Source organism: Chanodichthys erythropterus, chromosome 17 (genome assembly GCF_024489055.1).
Source record: "Chanodichthys erythropterus isolate Z2021 chromosome 17, ASM2448905v1, whole genome shotgun sequence".
In the NCBI taxonomy this organism is placed as follows: domain Eukaryota; kingdom Metazoa; phylum Chordata; class Actinopteri; order Cypriniformes; family Xenocyprididae; genus Chanodichthys; species Chanodichthys erythropterus.
In genome coordinates, this window is record NC_090237.1 from 13,929,437 (window position 1) to 13,945,337 (window position 15,901).

The following is a 15,901-nucleotide window of genomic DNA, read 5'->3' on the forward strand; positions in this document are numbered from 1 at the left end:
TCTAATCCGTAGCAATATGACAGTGGCGGACAAAGTACACAAATCAAATACAGATACCCTAATATACAAATATTACTCCAGTAAAAGTACTTTTGAAGTTTACTTAAAATTTCATCGGTCTTTTAAAAAAAAAAATACAACTGCACTATAAAACCCAGTAAGTTCAGAATACTCAAAACATTTAAGTAAACTAACTCATTTTTTAAAGTTGGTAGAACTTAAAATTTTTGTGACAAGTGGGGCGGGGCTGAGAGCCATGGATGCGGATCAAGGCCAGTGTGGTGCACAGGTGTCTCTCACTAACAATCCTGTCACCAGCATCCCTTTCCCAACTCATCATAATGTTAATTACATACAGTTAATTTACATAAACATCACATTTAGATCTTGGTTAAATGTTACATAGCAAGTAACACATGCTATTATAACTATCAGAGAGACATTGTCATAGAGTCATTACATACTTGCATATATGTAATCAAACCACATATGTGGTCTTAAATGTTTTGCAGCTCATCCTCAACCTAACCACAGGCTCTACTCTTCACCACAGTGGTAACCCTACAAAACTTACATAACAGAACCCCCCTGAATCACAACATTAAACATTAAATTATATCTCCAAAACATACAAAATAACACTTAATTTCAACAGTTATTTATATGGTCTGACGCAAAGCATGCTGGGAATTAGAAATCTGCTGCAGCTCAACTCAATCATATTAAATTCAGCTTACTACAATGAAATTTTGAGTTCATGCAACTTTTTTCTATTAAGTACAATGAACTTTCATTATTATTTGAGTGAAACAAACTCATTTAATTTAATTAATTTCACTGTTCGGTTTTACAGTGTGTATATGCTTTATATAAACAGATGATCGCCTTGCACGTGCTTCCGCTTTCCGTATTCTTCAAAAAGCTTACGCTGTATGTCCTACGCCTTCCCTATTCTACTTAAGGAATGAACGTGGTGACAGTTTCCTTTTTTTACACTTTTTTTCCATAAGTAGAATAGGGAAGGCGTAGGACACACAGCGTAAGCTTTTTGAAGAATGCGGAAAGCGGAAGCACGTGCAAGGCGATCATCTGTTTATATAAAGCATATTCAGTTGTATTTTTTTTTTTTAAATGACCGATCGTTTCTGTAGATAAGACCCTTATTCCTCGTCTGGTGTCGTTTAAAGCCCTTTGAAGCTGCACTGAAACTGTCATTTTGACCTTCAACCGTTTGGAGAACATTGAAGTCCACTATAAGTAGAATAAGTAGTTTGATTTAATGATTTGGAATGTAGTGAAGTAAAAGTTTCCCAAAATAAAAATACTCTAATAAAGTAGTGATTATTTAAAAATGTACTTATGTACAGTAATGAAGTAAAAGTATTTCGTTATGATGAAATAGAAGACTCTCACTTAATATCATTGGCCATTTCATCCTCAGTGTCACGATTTCTCCTCAGAATAAAGATCAGGAATAAGACCAGAGCCATCAGACCCACCACAGACCCGACCGTGGCCCCCGCGATGACCCAGGCATTGTTAGCTGCGGCCACATAGGGAACCATTCAGTTACAAATATAGTGAATGTGGAAATTTGAAATATGACATCAAACTTTGTGACTGATACTTACGGGTGGAGACCTCTAGATTGATGTGGCAACTGTCAGTTCCAGCCGTGTTACTGGCACGGCAAATATACTTGCCGGACATGCTTTTGGTGAGGTTGCTAAGACGAAGGGTGCCCTGCCTCTCATCTGAAAACAGAATCCAACATTCATACTGTCATCACTGAACATCAAATAAGTGTTTCCAATAGAGTTCACCACTCCATATCTTCGGCTGTTGTGACCTCTATGTGCAAGGCATTGCAGTGCATGACTGTTTATTCTACATCTATGGGTGTTTGTTCAATTATAGGCACTTTTCATCCTGAGGACTTTTAGGAATTAAATTCTATTTTCATACAATCACTAATTTGTTTAGTAACATTGTTAAACAGTATATACACTACTGTTCAAAATCTGGGGTTCCCATTCAGTCGGTCACGTTCGACGTACGTCGGACAGACCGACGAATAGGAATCTCGCTAGAGAGGCCAATCTACTTCGAGTGTAACTAAACGAGCCAATGCACATTGGCATGCAATCATATGCATCAGCTGCTCGACTCGCAGCGCGGGTATATAATGAGCAGCAGGTGCGTCGCATCTTCAGCTTTTCGCTTCGGAGCCGAACGGTGTTGTTCCTGTTCTCTGCAAGCGAGTGTCTGCTAGAAGACGAGTCAAGCTTTTGGTTGAACTTCTCTTTTTTTCCGAGTGCGGGCGAACAGCACAGCAGCGGGGTCGACGTCCTCTCTTTTTCTGTTTCGTTTGCCGTTTTTGAGCAAATAGCTGTTTGACAGCGTCAGAAGGCTGTTCTCACGGCCGGTACGGTGCGCTTTTGAGCGCTGAAAAGCCGTTTTTACGGCTGGTAAGAGTGAGCGCCTTCAAAGAGAGAGAAAGCACATGACAGGCTGCACACAATCCCTGTCTGTGTTGCGGTGGCCGTTCCCCTGCGTGCTTCAGCACTTCTAAAAGAGTAAAGTCCCTGAAAGAGCTTACACAAGTAGATTCGCGTCTTTTAAAGACGACATCCTACTTGTGTTTCTGGATGCGATCGTTCCTGTCCTCACTGACGGCCACGATCACCGTTTCGCATGTCTGGGCGCGTGCTGAAATGATGTTCGTGGGTGTTCATGTTTTCATATGAGAACATGATCACGTCGACACGCCGGTCGTGACTCTTCTTTCTCCGGGAAGCTTGAGTCCCCTCTGTTGTTGGCCAGCTGCCGCTTGTGTGTAAAAGCACAGCCGCGGCTCTGCCCGACACTCTGGGAGACCGCGGAGATCAGCGAGAGCAAACCTCTCGCTCCTCTGCGTGTCGTGTGCCGTCGAGCTGCCGGGCTGCAGCGCGGGTTGTCACGGCAACCCAGCGCTCGCTCAGCGCTCTAGATGCGCGGTTCCCTTGCGTAATCTCCATTGTAGCGCCCTCTCTGGTGCACCAGAAGAGGTCTACTTTGCTGATATGGCTTGGGTGACATGAGGTTGAGGGGTTCCTTCGGGGAACCAACCCCCTAGGGCCCCTCCCTCTCTAGCGCATTGCAAGCTGTGCAGTTTCTGGATTGGATTGCTGGTCCTTTTCATGGGGAACCTAGCATTTCATTCAGAGCTCCAGCTGAGGGACAGACGTCGATTGCAGCATCGGAGAGAGTGCTGTTATGCTCTGGAAATGAGGGTGACGCTGCCCACTGTAATGGTGTGTGCTTATGCTGACTCAGATTCAGAGTTTACAGCCATGCTTTCCTGGGTCTTCCAGATGTGCATGGAAAACTTGGCAGTATGGGGGTATATTGGTGCCATAAATATGGAATGCCAAAGGTGCCAATCTGCATAAGTTTTTCCTCTCTCACTACCCTCTTGGATGGGGTGGCTGTACACAGACCACACCCACCCTGCATGTGAGGCCAAGGCACTCTTTTTGCATGAGGGTAGTTCTGTGCTGGGGTTGAGCTGCGCTTGTTGACTAACCGTGATCAAAGTCACGGCGCAGGCCCTCAGCCAGACGATGTCCACCTCCGTGGTCCAGAAGTGCCCCCTGGCTTACCTTGTGAGGTGTGAGAGGTTGTCAAGCTAAATGCTTTCTCAATGCTCCCATCTTACGAGGTGGCCTTTCGGTGACACTGTCGAGGACTGAGCCCAGCGGTTCTCCTCAGTTAGTAGCGGATAGGGGAGCTTCCCATGACAAACCATTGAGTTCCTCTTGGGCCGCCCCTCAGTCTGCTCGTCGCCAAGGGTGTCGTCCCCTGCAAGAAACTCCGGCCCAGCAGGCTCTGCTGTGTCCATTGCGGGGAGATGACGCCTCCCGTCTCTGCAGCTGTTTAACTGGTTGGTGAGAATCACCCCTGAGACGGGCGACCCAGAGATGGGTGGGGCTGCTCTTCCACCCCTGGAGGAGGGCCAGGTGTTAAATCCTTTATTGGGTTTGTTTCTGTTCCGCCACTGACCCAAGAGGCAGCGGTACCCAAATTTTAAAGAGCAGTTCCTCCATTTCCAGGTCTGAAGAGGGTTTGGAGAGCAGTGGGAGGAGAAAAACCTCACCACTCTCATCCCCTCTTCTGTCGCCAGCGGACAGCAGCGAGCAGCGGGCAGCCAAAGCTTCGACTGCTCCTCTGTCCATCCGTGGAGCCAGGTAAGTGTTGCCTAGCACACTGTGACGCCGCTTCGGGCCGCCTCACAAAGAGAGCCCCCCGAGCCGCGTCCCTGTGTTCCACCTCGCTGCCCTGCTGCGGGTACACCGGTGGTCCCTTTGGTCCTGCTTGTACGGTCTCTGCGAGCCGGGTTAGCGCTCCCCAGTCCGTCTCGCTGGCTCCTTCGGACCATCAGGGTCGGCTTTGCGATTCAGTTCGCCCGGCCCCCCCCCCAAGTTCAGGGACGTCCTCTTCACTACAGTGAAAGATGCCGATGCCCCTGTCCTGCGTGCGGAGATCGCAGTCCTACTGGCGAAGGACGCGATAGAGCCGGTCCCTCCAGCCGATTTGAGGTCGGGGTTCTACAGCCCCTACTTCATTGTACCCAGGAAAAGCGGCGGGTTACGACCGATCTTGGACCTGCGAGTTTGAATCGGAGCCTCCACAAGCTACCATTCAAAATGCTCACGCAGAAACGCATTTTCGAGTGCATCCGTCCCCGAGATTGGTTTGCAGCGATTGACCTGAAGGACGCGTACTTCCATGTTTCAATTCTTCCGCGACACAGGCCATTCCTGAGATTCGCGTTCGAAGGTCGAGCATATCAGTACAGAGTCCTACCCTTCGAAGCTGGCCCTGTCTCCCCGCGTCTTCACGAAAGTCGTGGAGGGAGCCCTTGTTCCCATGAGAGAACGGGGTGTTCGCATTCTCAACTATCTCGACGACTGGCTCATTCTAGCACAGTCCCGGGATCAGTTGTGCAAACTCAGGGATTTGGTGCTCAGACACCTCAGCCAGTTGGGGCTTCAGGTCAACTGGGAAAAGAGCAAACTCGCCCCGGTGCAGAGGATCTCTTTTCTCGGTATGGAGTTGGATTCGGTCGAGCAGATAGCACGCCTCACAGAGGAACGTGCTTGGTCAGTGTTGAACTGCCTGAATACATTCAATGGCAGGACAGCGGTCCCACTGAAGTTCTTTCAGAGGCTCCTGGGGCATATGGCGGCTGCTGCGGCTGTAACACCGCTCGGTCTGCTTCATATGAGACCGCTTCAGCACTGGCTTCACGGCCGAGTCCCGAGATGGGCGTGGCAGCGCGGCACATTCCGGGTGCCAATCCCTCAGGAGTGCCGCCGAACCTTCAGTCCGTGGTCGGACCCCTTGTTTCTTCGGGCAGGAGTGCCCCTAGAACAGGTGTCCCGGCATGCTGTGGTGTTCACAGATGCTTCTGCCACCGGCTGGGGTGCCACGTAATACGGGCATGCAGTCTCAGGGGTTTGGACGGGACCCCATCTGCATTGGCACATCAATTGCCTCGAGTTGCTGGCAGTACGCCTTGCTCTGAGCCGCCTCAAAGGCCTGCTTCAGGGCAAGCATGTACTGGTCCGTATGGACAACACTGCGACCGTTGCGTACATCAACCGTCAAGGTGGTCTACGCTCCCGTCGCATGTCACAACTCGCCCGCCATCTCCTCCTGTGGAGTCGGAAGCATCTGAGGTCGCTTCGCGCCATTCATGTCTCCGGTGTGCTCAACCGTGTGGCCGACGAGCTATCACGAGCTGCGCTGCCAGGAGAGTGGCGACTCCACCCCCAGGTGGTTCAGCTGATCTGGAGAGAATTCGGAAAGGCTCAGGTAGACCTGTTTGCCTCACCAGAAACCTCCCACTGCCAGTTGTTTTACTCTCTGACCGAGGGGACACTCGGGACAGATGCACTGGCTCACAGCTGGCCCCGGGGCCTGCGCAAATATGCGTTTCCCCCAGTGAGCCTACTTGCACAGACCCTGTGCAAAGTCATCAGGGAGGACGAGGAGCAGGTCTTGTTAGTTGCGCCTTACTGGCCCAACCGGACCTGGTTCCCAGAACTCTCACTCCTCGCGACAGCCCCTCCCTGGCCCATCCCTCTGAGGAAAGACCTTCTTTCTCAAAGACGGGGCACTCTTTGGCACCCGCGTCCAGACCTCTGGAAACTCCATGTCTGGTCCCTTGGACGGGATGCGGAGGTTCTAGGTGACTTACCCCCTGAGGTACTTAACACCATCACTTCGGCACGTGCACTGTCTACGAGACGTGCTTACGCCTCCAAAGTGGAACCTGTTCGTCGAGTGGTGCTCTTCTCGCCGGGAAGACCCCGAAGATGCTCGATCAGAGTCGTGCTTTCCTTCTTGCAGTAGGGTTGGAGCGTAGGCTGTCCCCCTCCACCCTCAAAAGTCCATACTGCTGCTATATCCGCTTACCACGACCACTTAGATGGCAAATCTGTTGGTCAGCACGACCTGGTCATCAGGTTCCTTAGGGGCGAGACGGTTAAATCCTTCTCGTCCCCTCTCCATACCCTCTTGGGACCTCACTCTGGTGCTGAGAGCACTTCAGATTGCTCCCTTTGAGCCTTTGCTGTCAGCAGACTTAAAGATTCTGTCTATGAAGACTTTGCTGCTGGTGGCATTGGCCTCCATCAAGAGGGTAGGGGACCTGCAGTCATTTTCGGTCGACGAATCGTGCCTGGAGTTCGGGCCGGGTGATAGCCACGTGGTACTAAGACCCCGGCCTGGCTATGTGCCCAAGGTTCCTACCACTCCCTTCAGGGACCAGGTGGTGAGCCTGCAAGCGCTGCCCTCGGAGGAGGCAGACCCAGCCCTGGCTTTACTCTGTCCAGTCCGCGCTTTGCGACTGTACATAGACAGAACCTAAAGCCTCAGGACCTCAGACCAGCTCTTGTCTGTTATGGAGGCCAGCAGAAGGGAAAGGCTGTCTCCAAGCAGAGAATGGCCCACTGGATAGTGGATGCCATCGCCCTGGCTTACCAAGCTCAGGGTGTGCCCTGCCCGCTCAGGTTGCATGCTCACTCCACGAGAGGTGTCGCATCCTCCTGGGCGCTGGCTCGTGGCGCCTCGCTGACAGACATTTGTAGAGCTGCGGGCTGGGCGACACAACACGTTCGCTAGATACTATAGCCTTCGTGTCGAGCCGGTCTCCTCCCATGTTCTCGCCACAGGTCAGAGGCACGGAGAGGCCCCGGCTTAGTGTCGGCTTGCTGCGCTACATGCGCTTCTTTTCTCCAGAGAGTCCCTACAAGGCAGACCCTGTCGAGTCCTCCGATATCCCTTCGGCAGCCGACGTGGCGGAGCGTCTGGCGCCAGGCCTATACTCCCGTTGTATCCTTGAGAACCGGGTTTAGGCTGGGTTCCATATGTGACCCTACGGGGATCCCATATGGTTGGTTCCACGGTTGCTCCTAAACGAAGCCCGTGTCTTTCCCTCTGGGAGAACCTACCCTTCATCGGGTTGGAGTCACCCCAGCTCTTCCATATGTAGCACAGCCCTACAGGGTTAGTCCATATGTACTTCTCCACATAACTCCTTCGGGGAAGGATGTGGCTTCCGCAGCGTTCCTTTCCCAGCGAAGGGTACGCTTTCCCAGCGTTATCCAATAGTCTCACTGAATGGGTTTTGGGGAACAGCAGTGATCGACTCTCTCTGTGTTAGCCCTGTCCCACCATCCTCGGGCAAGGGGGTTCAGGTGGCTTGCAACAGAGCGCTGGAAGGGGCAGCTCCTGTGGCGCTTTGGTAGGGATTCCTATTCGTCGGTCTGTCCGACGTACGTAACGTGACCGACTGAATGGGAACGTCTCGGTTACAAAGGTAACCCTCGTTCCCTGAAGGAGGGAACGGAGACGTCCGTCCCGTCGCCACAGTCGCTGTACCCCGCTGATGCTGCCGCCTATCCGGTTCGGCTCCTCAGCGAAAACCTGAAGATGCAACGCACCTGCTGCTCATTATATACCCGCGCTGCGAGTCGAGCAGCTGATGCATATGATTGCATGCCAATGTGCATTGGCTCGTTTAGTTACACTCGAAGTAGATTGGCCTCTCTAGCGAGATTCCTATTCGTCGGTCTGTCCGACGTACGTCTCCGTTCCCTCCTTCAGGGAACGAGGGTTACCTTTGTAACCGAGACGTTAGTAAGATTTTTTTTTTCGTGAAAGAATACGTTTATACTCGCAACAAGGCCAAAATATGATCAAAATATGATAAAAACAGTAATATTGAGAAATATTATTAGAATTTAAAGGTGTCGTAGATTCAAAAATTGAATTTACTTCAGCATAGTTAAAAAAACAAGAATTCAGTACATGGAAAAGACATACAGTGAGTCTCAAACTCCATTGTTTCCTCCTTCTTATATAAATCTCATTTGTTTAAATGACCTCCGAAGAACAGGCGAATCTCAACATAACACCGACTGTTACGTAACAGTCGGGGTGTACGCCCCCAATATTTGCATATGCCAGCCCATGTTCAAGGCATTATGAAAGGCATTAGACAAGGGCAGGACGTCTGGATGTGCACAGCTGAATCATCAGACTAGGTAAGCAAGCAAGAACAATAGCAAAAAATGGCAGATGGAGCAATAATAACTGACATGATCCATGATATCATGATATTTTTAGTGATGATTGTAAATTGTCTTTCTAAATGTTTCGTTAGCATGTTGCTAATGTACTGTTAAATGTGGTTAAAGTTACCATCGTTTCTTACTGTATTCACGGAGACAAGAGCCGTCGCTATTATCATTTTTAAAAACTTGCAGTCTGTATAATTCATAAACACAACTTCATTCTTTATAAATCTCTCCAACAGTGTAGCATTAGCCGTTAGCCACGGAGCACTATCAAAGTCATTCAGAATCAAATGTAAACATCAAAATAAACACTGTACTTGCACGATTAGACATGCTGCATGACGAACACTTTGTAAAGATCCATTTTGAGGGTTATATTAGCTGTTTGAAGGCAAGCGCGAGCTCTTGGGGCGTGGAGCACCAGATTTAAAGGGCCACACACCCTGAATCGGCTAATTTCTAATTATGCCCCCCCCAAAAAATCTATGGGGTATTTTGAGCTAAAACTTCACAGACACATTCAGGGGACACCTTAGACTTATATTACATATTGTAAAAAAAGTTCTAGGGCACCTTTAAAAGAATTTTCAGTCACACTTTATATTAAGGTTCAATTCTCACTATTAACTATGCCTTTTGACTCAATAAACTCCTAATTACTGTTTATTAATTGTTAATAAGGTAGTTGTTAAGTTTAGGTTTGGGTAGGATGGGATGTACAATATGGTCATGCAGAGTAAGGCATTAATATGTGCTTTATAAGTACTAATAAACAGCTAATATCCTAGGAATATGCATGCTAATAAGCAACTAGTTAATAGTGAGAATTGGACCCTAAACTGAATTGTTACTGAATTTTCTATTTGAATATATTTTAAAATGTAATTTATTCCTGTGACAGCAAAGCTGGATCTTCAGCATCCTTACTTCAGTCTTCAGTGTCACATGATCCTTCAGAAATCATTCTAATACGCTGATTTGCTGCTCAAGAAACATTTCTTATTATCAATGTTGAAAAAAGCTTACTTTACTTACTTAAAAACTTTTGAACATTAGGAGATAATAATGAAAATGTCCACCACATCTCAAATGTTTTCTTCTTAATAAACAAATACACTAACTTTATTAAACAGGTGCAAAATTGTTTGATTTGGTGGAAAGGATACCACAATTGAGAGAGAGCAATAATTTGCGAAAAATAGAAAATTCATATATAAAAGATAAACGAATACAATTTAATTGGAACATAATATCATCATTTACTTTTCTTACTTTTCAAAGAAAGAAATGTAAATGTTGAAGGCATTTTAAAAAGATTTATGTGACCTTTATATAAGAAAAAGCAGAAATCTGTTATTTAAAAAAACAACGTTTGGACATAAGAGTGCCTTAAAAAACTTGAAGAAATGCCCCTTTGACAACAAAGACAAAAAATACAAGTAGGATCCTTTGAAAATGCCTATAGAGAGTGCTTTGTCATGACTCTAAAGGACACAAATATAGGACATACGTGTTAAAGATTCGGCTACAATTATGTTGACAAAATACTATTCCTATTTTCACTGCATAACAGTGGCAAGAAGGATGGAAAGTTAAAACCATAAACACAGAGAACAAACATTACATTTTGGCCATTATTATAGTGTTGGCAGAGACTGCAGTCGGACCATCTGCTGCTGTAGCTTCTGTCCACACTGATTGGCCTGCAGCAACGAGCAGCCAAACTCAAATTCCAGTGACCCAAAGCCGAGGCCAGACGCCCAGGGACCGGTGTCTGGGCTTTACAGATTTCACAGGCACTTTTATACTAATGAAGTGTCACTTAAAATGATTGGCTTCATAAAATGTACTCTTCAATCAATGGTCTGTTCATAAAAACCATGCGATGATGACTGATTCAGGATGTGATGTTTCTACATTGAACAAACAACAAGACACAGGACTGATTTTAGCTCTCTAACAAAATACACAAATAGTACAGATCCACATGATTCATAATTTCAAAAATGGGAGGGAACAAAAAAGATAAAAGGGATAGGATGACATTTGATATGCTTTTAGACTGATATGTTTGGGATATTGAATGACACTAATCTCACTGACACACACTGATACAAATGGCTGATTGCTAAAAATGCTTATGCATATCAAGCTAAGCTTTTTAGTTGTTTTTGTCCTTTTTGCAGTCTTTGTTGACAGATTTTGTGCAGTTGGTAAACCTGGTAACACTTTAGTACAGGGAACACATATTCACCATTAACTATGACTTTTCCCTCAATAAACTCCTAATTTAGTGCTTATTAATAGTTAGTACGGTAATTGTTAAGTTTAGGTATTGAGTTGGATTAAGAATGTAGAATAAGGTCAAGCAGAATGAGGCATTAATATGTGCTTAATAAGTACTAATATGCATGCTAATAAGCAACTAGTTCAAAGACCCTAAAATAAAGTGTTACCGTAAACCTCATACTGTGAAGGTTAGGGGTGCTGTGGGTTTCAAAATAGTGTAAGAGCGCTTATATTGCGTATATATGCGCTCAACAGATATGTCTGTGATTGGCAACAATGATCAATGCTACAAAAACATGTTGTAAACAGACATCTTTGACGCTCTTATCCTAGCGCTAGATACACATGGGAGCATTTGGAAGCAGGTGTCTATCAGTGGATATATTAGGGATAGACGCCTGCTTTCTAACGCTCCTGTGTATCTGTGTAAGCATTGTTGCCAATCACAGACATATCTGTTGAGCCTGTGAACACAATGGCCAATCAGAGGTGTTCCTCACATTTTTTAAATTTCAGTACCAAATTGGTACTGAAGTCAGTACTTTTGACAACTCTATATCATATATTATATCATTATAACATTATCTTTAAAGGTGGACTCAGCATTTTGTTGTGCTTTTCATCTTTGACTTAAAATAACAGAATCACGAATCAACTAATCACAAATCAACTAATTTCACATATGTGAAATTAGTTTTCAGTTATCAATAGCATTTTGTTCACAGTCAGCCACGATTCATTTATACTACAAGTGAAAATGTCCCAGAATTTTAAACATTCCTCTGAAGTACCATCATTTTTTATGTGTAAAAATTAAAAAATAAAAAGTGTACCTTTAAAAAAAAACAAAAAAACAATTACGCTATTGTTTAAAAGTTGGGGTTCAGTAATATTTTTCATGTTTTTGAAAGAAGTCTTTTATGCTCACCATGGCTGCATTCATTTGATCAAAAATACAGTGAAAACAGCAATATTTCGAAATATTAAAATAAAAATGTAAAATAACTTTTATTCCTGTGATGCAAAATTAAATATTTATTTGGATCAATACTCCAGTCTTCAGAGTCACATGATCCTTGAGAAATCATTATAATATGCTGATTTGCTGCTCAAGAAACATTTCTTATTATTTTCTAAGTTGAAAACAGTTGTGCTTCTTAATATTTTTGCGAAAACCATGAAACATTTTCTTTTGATTAACAGAACATTCAAAACAACTGCATATATTTGAAAGAGAATTTTTTGTTATAATATAAATGTCTTTACTGTCACTTTTGATCAATTTAAAGGGATAGTTCACCCAAAAATGAAAATTTGATGTTTATCTGCTTACCCCCAGCGCATCCAAGATGTAAGTTACTTTTATTCTTCAGTAGAACACAAATGATGATTTTTAACTCCAACTGTTGCCGTCTGTCAGCCGAATAATGGGAGTGGATGGGAACTTGGATCAATAAGAGTCGAAAAACCTTGCATAGACAAATCGAAATGAAACCCTGCGGCTCGTGACGACGCATTGATGTCCTAAGACACGAAACGATCGGTTTGTACGAGAAACCGAACAGGTTTTATATCATTTTTTTACCTCTAACACACCACTATGTCCAACTGCGTTCAGCATTCGTTTAGTGAGGTCTGATCGCGCTCTGACAGTGGCAGTGATGTCTCGTGCATATACTTCAATGAGTGCTAGACATCACTGCCATTGGACATAGTGGTGTTTTAGAGGTAAAAAATGATATAAATACTGTTCGGTTTATCGCACAAACCAATCGTTTCGTGTCTTAGGACATCAATGTGTCGTCATGAGCCGCAGGGTTTAATTTGGATTTGTCTGTGCAAGGTTTTTCGACTCTTATTGATCCAAGTTCCCATTCACTCGCATTATTTGACTGACAGAACTATCCCTTTAATGCATCCTTGCTGAATAAAAGTATTACTCTATTATTTAAAAAAAAAAAAAAAAAAAAAAAAAAAAAAAACATACCCCAAACTTTTTGAATGGTATTTCAAGTAGTTTATAATTAGTTTTTCTTCCAGGAAAAAACTGAGCAACACTGCAAGAGTGAACTGCACATTTAATGTGGCTCTAAAGAGTGTATCTAAAGGAGCTCTCTCTCTATCCTAGGGTCTGTTCCCTTACCAAGGTATCCCAGTACAAGCACAGGCTGGGGGCAGGACCTCCACTCTGTGAATGCGCAGATGAGAGTAACAGAGAGAGGATGAGAGGAAGACAGATGACCAGGAGAACACTATACACAATGTCTTTCCTGAGGGGAGAATTACTGAGCACCTTGCCTCCCTCGGGACTCTCATGTCAGGAGAAAACCCGGGAAACTCACGTGCCTAGGATCAAGGAGGAAATTTGCTGCATGGTTGATAAGTATAAGCCTGCTTTAATGAACAGCTGGCTCTGCAGTGTATTTCGACTAAAGATTTGTGCTGATCGAAACTGACATGTCAACAAAAATCATCATGATATAATTTTGGAAAAACACATTGGATACTTAATGCATGTTTCTAGTTCTGTAGCTGTAGTATGTCATGCATGCTTTGGATTTGAGAGAATGTGCCAGTACTGTAGAAATGTTGTAAGTCGTTCCTGGCACTCAGTCAAGGTCAAACCTGCCGTGTTCAGAAGCTGATGGGAAAGTGTCTCTCTGGCTGCTCTGAGGGTAATGGAGCTATTTTCACTTCTCCTTAGGCCAAAGAGAGGAAGACATGCTAAATCAGTGATAAATGATGCCTGTGCTCTTCCAGCATCTAACCAATCTCATTGAGATACAGTAATAAACTGTCTGAGTACAGAGAAAAAAGATGATACTACAATAATAACCAAAAATAAAACCAGTATACCACAGTCATATACTACTGTCTACACATCTGGGGTCAGTACAATTAAAAAAAAAAAAAAAAAAAAAAAAAAAGAATAAGTCTCTTAAGCTCACCAAAGCTGCAATAATTTGATCCAAAATACAGTAAAACAGTATAATTGTAAAATATAATTAAAATTTAAAATAGCTGTTTTCTATTTTAATATATTTACAATGCAATTTGCTGAATTTTCATCAGTCTTCAGAGTCACATAATCCTTCAGAAATCATTCCAATATGCTGATTTAAGTAATATTTCGTATTATTACACATTTTGCAAACAGTTGTGCTGCTTAATATTTTTGTGGAAACTATGATACTTTTTTCAGGATTCTTTTTATGTATAGAATGTTTTGTAACATTATAAATGTCTTTACTGTGACTTTTGATCAATTTAATGCAAAACAAATATTGAGTTCTTTAAATAAAAAAAATCATACTGACTACATAATTTTGAAATAGCTTTTAAAAATAGCATTTTGTTCTACAACATAACAAATAACATAAACAACATAAATAACATTAATTTTGAAACTGTTGTTTGACTTAAAATGTCTGCTGCTAACAAGTAGCTACATTTAAAGAGTTAGTTTACCCAAAAATGAAAATTCTGTCATTAATTACTCACCCTCATGTCGTTCCAAACCCGTAAGACCTCTGTTCATCTTCAGAACACAAATTAAGATATTTTTGATGAAATCCAAGAGCTTTCTGACCTCCCTATAGACAGCAACGTCATAACCAATTTCAAGGCCCAGAAAGGTAGTAAAGACATCGTTAAAATAGTCCATGTGACTACAGTGGTTCAACCTTCAAGCAACAAGAATACTTTTATAAAATACAGACTTTAATGAACAATTTCTTCTCTTCCCTGTCTGTCTCTGATGTTCCATCGGCCAATACTGAGCCGGCGGTCTGATGTAGAACCCAAAACCCTGTGTTTACTACGTGAACAGCGTAGGAGACTGCTCAGATAAATATCTTAATTTGTGTTCTGAAGATGAACAAAGGTCGTATGGTTTTGGAACGACATGAGGGTGAGTAATTAATGACAGAAATTTCATTTTTGGGTGAACTAACCCTTTAAGTTAAAGGATTAGTTCACCCAAAAACGGTTGACTGTCTAAAACGGTTGACTGATTTGTACACCATTTAAATTCCCAAACTCACAGAGGAAAGTCCTGGGGGAACCCATGGTGAATTAGCCTTCTGGGTTGGTCTACATATTGATGTCAAAACTTAAAGGTGCCATCAAACGTTTTTTTACAAGATGTACTATAAGTCTAAGGTGTCCCTTGAATGTGTCTGTGAAGTTGCAGCTCAAATTACTCCATAGATTTGTTTTTTATTAATTTTTGTAACTGCCTATTTTGAGGCATAATTAGAAATGCGCCGATTCATGCTGCAGCCCCTTTAAATCGCGTGCTCTCCGCCCCCTCCCGAGCTCTCGACTCTATCATTGCATAAACAAAGTTTACACAGCTAATATAACCCTCAAAACTGGATCTTTACAAAGTGTTCGTCATGCAACATGTCTAATCATGAATGGTATTTATTTGGATGTTTACATTTGATTCTGAATGAGTTTGATAGTGCTCTGTGGCTAATGGCTAATGCTACACTGTTGGAGAGATTTATAAAGAATGAAGTTGTGTTTATGCATTATACAGACACCATTTTTCGCTATTGTTCTGTCTTGCTTACCTAGTCTGATGATTCTGCTGTGCACAGATCCAGACGTTAATACTGGCTGCCCTTGTCTAATGCCTTGATCATGGGCTGGCATATGCAAATATTGGGGGCGTACACCCCGACTGTTACGTAACAGTCGGTGTTATGTTGAGATTCGCCTGTTCTTCAGAGATCTTTTAAACAAATGAGATTTATATAAGAAGGAGGAAACAATGGAGTTTGAGACTCACTGTATGTCATTTCCATGTACTGACCTCTTGTTATTCAGCTATGTCGATGTAAATTCAATTTTCAATTCGATGGCACCTTTAACAGCATTATAATCATATTCTAATTCTGTTTTATAGAATATAGAAAAGCAGTCAAAAACAATTTTAAAAAGAAAAGAAAAAAGAAGTACTTATATATGTATATACAGTAAGA

At 43.5% G+C, this 15,901-nt stretch overlaps 1 protein-coding gene across 1 annotated transcript in view; it reads right to left on the bottom strand.

Moving 5' to 3' along the window:
- esamb (endothelial cell adhesion molecule b) overlaps nucleotides 1-15,901 on the bottom strand; it is a 57,291-nt gene that overhangs the window by 563 nt on the left and 40,827 nt on the right. The window contains exons 5-7 of the mRNA XM_067365976.1: nucleotides 13,057-13,101; nucleotides 1,632-1,754; nucleotides 1,414-1,543 (exon numbers count right to left, since the gene is read on the bottom strand). Coding sequence (XP_067222077.1) covers nucleotides 1,414-1,543; nucleotides 1,632-1,754; nucleotides 13,057-13,101 — 298 coding nt within the window. The remainder of the gene's footprint in view (nucleotides 1-1,413; nucleotides 1,544-1,631; nucleotides 1,755-13,056; nucleotides 13,102-15,901) is intronic.